At 40.3% G+C, this 9,041-nt stretch overlaps 1 protein-coding gene across 2 annotated transcripts; it reads right to left on the bottom strand.

The window, feature by feature from the left end:
• Positions 1–4,665: 4,665 nt before the first annotated feature.
• On the bottom strand, positions 4,666–8,779 carry rrp36 (ribosomal RNA processing 36). Of its 2 annotated transcripts, none has more exons than XM_035747011.2 (8): positions 8,662–8,779; positions 7,433–7,871; positions 7,010–7,142; positions 6,691–6,757; positions 6,273–6,377; positions 5,968–6,045; positions 5,757–5,874; positions 4,666–5,357 (listed from the first exon to the last, which is right to left on the bottom strand). In XM_035747011.2, exons 2-8 carry the CDS (start codon positions 7,863–7,865, stop codon positions 5,221–5,223), a joined length of 1,071 nt encoding a protein of 356 aa, XP_035602904.1. In that variant the 5' UTR covers positions 7,866–7,871; positions 8,662–8,779; the 3' UTR covers positions 4,666–5,220. The 2 variants fall into 2 exon arrangements, with proteins under 2 accessions (XP_035602904.1, XP_035602903.1); XM_035747010.2 differs by lacking the exon at positions 8,662–8,779 and adding an exon at positions 8,452–8,608.
• Between the last annotated feature and the right edge of the window lie 262 nt (positions 8,780–9,041).

The following is a 9,041-nucleotide window of genomic DNA, read 5'->3' as shown; positions in this document are numbered from 1 at the left end:
AGAAAATAGTCCAAATAAAGAAAAAAAAACCTTGAATGAGGTGTTCTAAACCTTTTGACCTGTAACATCTCAGCTATGTAATTCTGGTTTATCTTATCAGGTTTACCAGGTCTATCTGGTTTACCAGGATGTCCAAGGTGATCTTTACTGTTCCCTCATCACGGTAGCTCTCCATCACCGTGTCCTGCCTGACATCGTTCTCTAGCTGGCTTCCTACAGGAAATTCAGGCTACAGGCTGAAATCTTTCTAGTTGCTCTTCAGTCAGCGCCTTCAGCATCAACAAGTCTGTGACAACATGTAAGGAATACAACTACTGGCAACAAGAACATCAATACCTCCATATTTTTGGGGATATACTGGAATATTTTAACTTAATCTCTCAATCTCATAATCATGGGACAGATTCACTCACTAACACAATTTGAAAGCTTTCAAATTATTTCAGAGTTGGCTTTAGCCAACTTTTGGGATCACTGGTTCCATTAAAACAGGCAGGCTCAATCAAAAACAGCCTCAGTATTTGATATTTCAAATAGTATTTGAACTCCCGTGTCCTAGAGCAGTGGCAATCACAACAATAGGGAATCATTCTGCAGACTAACCTCATGTTCTCCTCCTTTCAAAATAATTTACCAATGGTCCAATTGTTTCAGTCTGTGAAGAAGTCAGAAAGCAGTTGAGGGTGGAAGTGACCTGCCAGGACCCCGTTTTGAATTGTTTTTAATTTGTCAAAGAATGACCCAGATTCTGTAATCCCCTATTTTGCAATCCAGGATGAGTTTTTCAGAAAAGGATGGGGTCAATCTGATCCAGATAACACAATGTGAAGGTAACAGATGTTCAGTGCCTTGAACAGGCCTACACCTTGCCATCTACTGAAAAGTCGTTACTACTTCTACACTGTCATGGGAAACAGTTACTGTCACGCCCTGGTCGAAGTAATGTATGTTTGTCTTCATTTATTTGGTCAGGCCAGGGTGTGACATGGGTTATTGTGGTGCGTTTTTGTCATGGGGTTTTTGTGGGGTGTCTAGCATAGTCTATGGCTGCCTGAGGCGGTGATTATCGTTGTCTCTGATTGGGAACCATATTTAGGCAGCCATATTCTTTGAGTATTTCGTGGGTGATTGTTCCTGTTTCTGTGTTTGTAGTCACCAGATAGGCTGTATAGGTTTTCACATTCCGTTTGTTGTTTTTGTATTGTTCGTCTGTTTTGTGTTAGAGTGATTTTGTTTGCATTTTCGGGTTTCGCGCTGTCCGTTATTATTTCTGATCATTTGTTTCCTACTTTTGTTCCTTGTTATTTTTCCTGGACATTAAAGCATGTTTTTCCCACCTCCTTTTGCTCTCTGCGCCTGACTCCACACCTCTTCACTCATTAATCGTAACAGTTACGTAAACCACAAGGACTCAATTATTAAATTATACTGACCACTGTCATGACGTTGGCCTGGGGGTAGGTTTATGACAGTCATAAATACCTCTCCCCCCCTTTTTCCTCTCTCTACCCTACTGACGTGACATTTGAAAATCCTTTGGTTAACATAGAGATTCTGGGAACATCAGAATGTGGGGGGAAATGAACCATATTCTGGTAATCCGACCACTTGAACATATGCGTTGGTACTTAATGAATATGATGTCAGTTCGGTTGTCATCTGAGACATTCTCATCAATGATAGGATGACAAACTCTATAGTGGAAAGTCTGCACATTGTAGTTGTTCAATTTAAATGTTTGAATATAAAAGTATTGGTGAAGAGATTAAATGTAATTTTAGCTTCCAAATGAGAGATTTGGGTTTTCATAAGGTTAGGGCTCTTCTCAATCAGTGGCCCGTCCCTGTGAAGAGACAAGGGTTATAAAACTGTGAAAACACACCCTTCTCCCTCCCCTATATAGAGAATGTAACCTCCTGTTCCGAGGATGTGAGGACGACGGTCCGATGTCAGAATGGTTCAGATAATAACTACAGAACGAAGCAAACCTCAGCGTGAGCTTTGGTTGCGAATGGTATGAACTTTGAAATCTTATTCACTACAGAAGTGATACCTCCTAGCCATTGAGTTAGCAACAGCAGCTGCAAACGTGGGCTAGGAAAGAACAGACAGACTTTCCCGTCTACCACACAACGACGTTACTACAACATATCCAATTTACCAGCAGATACATTCTTCAAAGGACAAAGGACTCTATTGGGCAACACGGCCTTCCACCTACCACCAACCTACCGAAGCGCAACTCAGAGTAAATACTTATTGCATTTTCCTTTTCCAAATGGGCGGTAATTTAGAATGCATAAGATACTGTATTTACGATAGAGACATCACTTCTCCTTTTGTTCCTCAGTCTTCCCGCTCTTTCACTCAAACCCAGACCCCTTGTCTTTGCGTAACCAGCTGTCATATCTGTTCCGCCCGCTAGGGACGTTTTCCTTTATGACGTAACATGTAATCAAGGTATGATTCATTCTGTGTATATGTAATTCTGTTTGATTAGTTAGGTATTTAGTAAATAAATAATTAAAGCAAATTTTGTATTGCTGATTCAACTTGTTTACCAGGGTTTGTGAAGATAACCAATCATTTACAATATTTCAGATGAGACTGAAATTAGGTGACAATTAATATTGACTGCTATTGATGTAAATTATTACTCGGTCTTTAAGAGTTTATTCAGAAGATAACTGCTCTATAAATATTATTTTGTGGTGCCCCGACTTTCTAGTTAATTACATTTACATGATTAGCGCAGTCAGGTAATATTAATTACAGAGAAAGGATTTTATAGAATAGCATGTCATATCACTTAATCCGGCATAGACAAAGACACCACATACCTACACAGCAGTCAATTTAACACACTGCACCTTCCTTTTAGGTTTTTTAAACCTCCCCACCTTACAGTAATGTATTGGTTTTAGTGCCTTTCACATTTCTAAATCCACCCTTCCAGTGGGATCAAGATTATCTAGATTTTTTACATCAAAACACAACATGCACAAGGGTTAGAGAAGTCTTAACAACAGATCAATCAATCACGAGTAGTATAGGCCAGCACTGAGGGACTTTGGAAATAAAAAAAACAGCTCCATGCACCTAATGGAATGCCACATGTGTACAGGGGACAAGTACATGGCTGAGCTTAGTGGTTCAGTACTCAACAAATAATTATGTTTATGACCCATCTAACCAATTATCTTGCAAGTAAACCCATTCAATGACCCATCTAACCCATTTTCTTGCAAGTAAACCCATTAAATTACCCATCTAACCCATTTTCTTGCAAGTAAACCCATTAAATGACCCATCTAACCCATTTTCTTGCAAGTAAACCCATTCGATAAACAAAAAGTGTTTTTAAGTCAGGATACAGTCTTGAACTACACACAAAATGGATCAGATGGGACTCATCATTGGTGAAAACATTGACTTGACAAAGTGAGTGCACTTACAGTAGGGAGAACAAGTATTTGATAACCTGCAAAATCGGCGGTGTTTCCTACTTACAAAGCACGTAGAGGTCTGTAATTTTTTTTATCATAGGTACACATCAACTGTGAGAGACAGAATCTAAAACAAAAATCCATAAAATCACATTGTATGATTTTTAAGTAATTCATTTGCATTTTATTGCATTAAATAAGTATTTGATCACCTACCAACCAGTAGGAATTCCGGCTCTCACAGACCATTAGTAACACACTACGCCTGCTCAAGCCAGCACATGTCCAGGCCCGTCTGAAGTTTGCCAATGACCATCTCGATGATCCAGAGGAGGAATGGGAGAAGGTCATGTGGTCTGATGAGACAAAAATAGAGCTTTTTGGTCTAAACTCCACTCGCCGTGTTTGGAGGAAGAAGAAGGATGAGTACAACCCCAAGAACACTATCCCAACCATGAAGCATGGAGGTGGAAACATCATTCTTTGGGGATGCTTTTCTGCAAAGGGGACAGGATGACTGCACCGTATTGAGGGGAGGATGGATGGGGCCATATATCACGAGATCTTGGCCAACAACCTCCTTCCCTCAGTAAGAGCATTGAAGATGGGTCGTGGCTTGTTCTTCCAGCATGACAACGACCCGAAACACATAGCCAGAGCAACTAAGGAGTGGCTCCGTAAGAAGCATCTCAAGGTCCTCGAGTGGCCTAGCCAGTCTCCAGACCTGAACCCAATAGAAAATCTTTGGAGGGAGCTGAAAGTCCGTATTGCCCAGCGACAGCCCCGAAACCTGAAGGATCTGGAGACGGTCTGTATGGAGGAGTGGGCCAAACTCCCTGCTGCAGTGTGTGCAAACCTGGTCAAGAACTACAGGAAACGTATGATCTCTGTAATTGCAAACAAAGGTTTCTGTACCAAATATTAAGTTCTGCTTTTCTGATGTATCAAATACTTGTGTCATGCAATAAAATGCAAATTAATTACTTAATCATAGTGTGATTTTTCTGGATTTTTGTTTTAGATTCTATCTCTCACAGTTGAAGTGTACCTATGATAAAAAATTACAGACATCTAAATGCTTTGTAAGTAGAAAAACCTGCAAAATCGGCAGTGTATCAAATACTTGTTCTCCCCACTAAGTGCCATCCAACCAAGTTTGTCAATGAATGATTATAACATAGATGCTAGGTTTGGTTGAGGAGAGGATTGACACTCATGATATTGGCAATGACGTATATATTTAATACAAAAATGACCCTTCTGCATGTTCCAATGAAATAACAACATAAATACAAACCATATGTATTTGCATTGGAAGTCCTCATAAAAACATACAAAATCAACAGTGTGCTTTCAGAAATTCCTCACCGGTGAGCAAATACGGGAAGACGATATGAAGTACAAGATAATATACCGTAGTTGTGATTAAGTCCTCTCCCATGGGACACCTCCATGGCCATGATAGGGCCGCATTCGCTTGGCTTCGGTCTCTGTCAGCCCTCTCCTAACCTTATTGGCTCAGTTCAAACTTAAGATGCATGCAAGCATCTTAGACTCTCACATAAATCATACATTGTTAATGGGATTCAGACCAGTTCAGTTACTCACATGAATCTCAAGATAGAAGAGCGGCCCCTGGGTAGATTGGCCCTTAGTAAAAACAAAGCAGTGTAAACTGTTGCTGGGACAGCTTGAGGCCAAAATGTCCCACCATCATCATCATCATCAGGACAAACAAAAGAGCAAGACTGTTCCTGGGCCAGTTTCAGGACAGTCACTTCTGCTGGAAAGGCAGCTTCCTGCGGTCTTTGCCAGCATTCCTCTTCCTCTTCTTGCTGAGGAAGTTTTCCAGCTTGCCGCTCTTCTTCAGTTCGCTGTACTTCTCCGCCAGCTCCAGCTTCTTCTTGTCAGCTGTAAGAGGGTTAAGAGAGCAGAGTAAGGTTTTTGAGTATCCTATCTGCGCTTTCACCGTAATGGCATTTCTACAACCAGAGTCTTGTGGTCAATGAAGATGGCGTTTGGACAGCGATACAGTCTCTTATTCCATTGTATTATCTCTGATTTACAATGTGAAAAAAAACATAAGAGATTCCCCACCCAACCAAACAGGATACAGCATTGTATTATAGTCTAGTGGCAAATTCTGAGGGGTTCAACAACATTGCATTGATGTTGCCTTGATTATAGAACCGTAGCATATCTGAAGTTAAGAGCTTTACAACGTAGAAAAATAATGTCTATAGAGAAGAATAAATAGGCTTCAGAGTACAATAAATAGAATAGAATGTCATGCTTTACATCCCAACTTACATTTCTTGAGGAAGAAAGGCTTCAGTCCCTGGCCCGCCATCTCTCTCTGCTTCCTCTTGAACTCTAGCTCCTTCTCACGCTGCTGTTCTCGGCTCTTCCGGGACCGCTCCTGGTTCTCCTGAATATGAGAAGGAATCGGGTGAATTATATAGAAAAGCAGCCCTCATTCTAAAATTGCTTTGCATGGTTGTGTGTTCAGCAGTTAACTCACCATTCTTTTCAACAGGAACTGAAGTTTCTCCTTCTTTTGGTTGCTCTTTAGTGGTTTCTTGAGCTTCTTCTGCACTACCTATATATATATATATATATATATATATATATATATATACACCACAAAGAATGAACACAATTCAATTCAGTGAGTCAAATGTAAAAAATCTTGAGGACAAGCAGGACCATGTTGTACAAGAGATAATGCAAAACAAGTCCTATTTCAAATGTATGTTGCCTAAAATGAAAAACGGACTGATATGGACTAGACAAATATGGACTGATTAGAATTGATCGTTTTCACACATCTCTCTCGTGCTGTTTGATGTCGTTGATGAATCTGTACGTTTTCTCAAAGATCTCCGGTTTGTATTCACCAGACAGATCGTCAAATCGAGGATCTCTTGACACCTGGGGGGGAAGGGGAAAGTGACAGACAATTACAATTACACCTGGGGCGGCAGGTAGCCTAGTGGTTAGAGCGTTGGGTCCAGCAACCGAATCCCCGAGCTGACAAGGTAAAAATCTGTCGTTCTGCCCTTGAACAAGGCAGTTAACCCACTGTTCCCCAGAAGGCCGTCATTGCAAATATGAATTTGTTCTTAACTAACTTGCCTAGTTAAATAAATAAAAGACAGCATGCAACAAGATGGTTTGAGAGGTCAAAAGCAAAAAAGCAAGAGATGGAGATGTCAATCTACAAAATACTTCAGAAGTGCCTTACTGATTTCTTGACAGGAACTACTTGTCTGAGAAAAGGGGCTGGCCTCTTGGCTGATATCTCCATGGGCCTTAAAAAGAAAAACAATGTATGAGAAAGGATTGTTAGGAGTTTAAACACATACACCATCCCCACAGTAAAGAAATAACAGATTTTCTCCAAAATGACTTACACTCAACACATACAAATACTGAATAAAAATGAGGTTCATAAAGGAATCAAAAACTCATAACACATATTTAGAGTGCCATCCATGCTCCAACTCAGCTATTGGAATGGCCTTATTCTAATGCATGAAGGTGAACAGACAATTGGACATTACCTATTCTTGTTGAGGCGTTTCTTTGTGGGAGTTTGTTTTGCCTTGGTTGTTCCGTAGGCTATTTCGTTATAGACCTTTGTCCCCACCTTGTTTTGAAGCTTCATAATGTCCTCAAAAGACATTGTTGAAAGCTCTGTAAAAGTCAAAGAAAAATGAAGGATTCACTGGCTCGCATTTCACTAGTCGAGAATATTTTATAACCTTATTATGTATAAATTATAAATTGAAACTTCAAATGCAGACCATTTCCATTTGGTTACAAATTGTATAGTTATACTTCTGTATGGATATAGTAAATAAGAATGAGTTCTTAATTAACTGACTTGCCTAGTTAAATAATGGTTAAATAAAAATAAATAAAATACCTTGACATGTGTTCCTGGGAGATCAACTGCAGTGAATGAAACTATGCCTACGATTTACCTTTTTTAATGTCGTCTTCTGTTTGTATTTCACCACTGCTGTTTACCGATTCCAGTTGTTCTGCGTCATCATCGACATCCTCAGAGTCCTCAGTGTCACTACCCAAACCTGTCTGGTCAACACCATCACTCTCTGCATTTTCATCATTAGCCTCTTCTTCACTGGCATCCTCAAGAGCTTCTCCACCACTCAAACGGTACTCATCTTCCTCTCGTCCAGACTCTTCCTGGTCTTCCTCGATCATACCCGAGGAGCTCTTTTTACTGAGTAAGGCAAAGTTTTCTTCCAGTTCAGAGTCTTCACCACTACTGTCAGGGGCTTTATTTGACAGACTTTTGGTCTTTTTTGACTTGTTATCCAACCTAGACACAGTGACAGCCACTTCTTGATGTTGCTTTCGCTTCATAGTTGCTTTCTGGTGCCCGGAGGACATTGTGGACTGTGAAAAGACACATAGGAGTTGTAAAAGCCTTAGCTCACTCGCTTACAAAGTGCATGGGGCCTGAAATAGATTTAGGTAGCCTACTTTGAGATAGTCGATTTTAAACAATAACACAAAGGGTGAAACACCTCTACACATAACATGTTGCTACGAGGCACGTTCTAGCAACACGTAGACAAACAGGTACCAGAAACAGCACGCCTATTTAGACTCCTTAGAAACGGTGGCTTTATAAATCAATGTGATTGATTGGCTCACCTGCATATGCTGAAAAAGGTTACATAAAACCCCTAAAACAAATTGCCGTTTGCTACATTGGAAAGCCACTCTACATTGGAAAGCCACTCCAGAAATAATGTCTCCCAACGCAAGTCCCCGGCGTTCACTCTCCCCCCGAATAGAACACAACTCGAGTACCAGGCTTTAGAGAGGCCTTGTCTTGCATGGCTAATGTTACTAGTTAACGTTAGCTATAGTGGCTAGTTTGCAATAAAAAGTCAAACCAACAACAACGGTGAATATAACACGGTATTGTTTTTGGCGAAAGAGTTATTAAGTAGGTACGTTAACGACTTACCATTATATGAACGACGATCCTAACTTAGAAACGAACTATAATAGCAACCAGCCCAAGATGTTATCCACGTGGGTTTTAGTTGTGTACTGTTAGCTAGCTAGCTACTCTGAGTCTGACTGATTCCCGTGCAATATTTAATCGACCAACGGGGGGGCACTGTTGAATAGATATTGAGATACAGGCAGACGCGGGCCCAAAGATGTGCGTTACCTTAAATTTGACCTTGTTACAATGCTGACATTTTCTAATTCAAGGCACCTTTCTCTGTCTATACTAACAAGAATGTGTTGATCATCCTCCGATCCACTTCAGAGCTTTATTCTCGATACAATTGGACAACACTGCTCAAACTTTTTTGTCATTCTCATTGGTAGGTAGGCTCACTTGCAGAGTGAAAAAAAACCGCCCCCGCTTTAAATGATGTTCAGTTTATAAAGGCTTCATAATGCCTTCATAAACACTACATGAATGTGTTACAGATCATCTATAACCGTATGCCATGCATTGTACAGGCTTCATAAATGTGGCATAACTGTGTGACAATCACCATTATCAAATGATCAAATAACCCACTTATGTCGAATATGATA

The sequence above is a fragment of the Oncorhynchus keta genome, chromosome 32 (assembly GCF_023373465.1).
Source record: "Oncorhynchus keta strain PuntledgeMale-10-30-2019 chromosome 32, Oket_V2, whole genome shotgun sequence".
NCBI classification, from domain to species: Eukaryota; Metazoa; Chordata; class Actinopteri; order Salmoniformes; family Salmonidae; genus Oncorhynchus; species Oncorhynchus keta.
The sequence above is the reverse complement of the archived record's forward strand: the minus strand, read 5'-3'. Positions and strand labels throughout refer to the sequence as shown.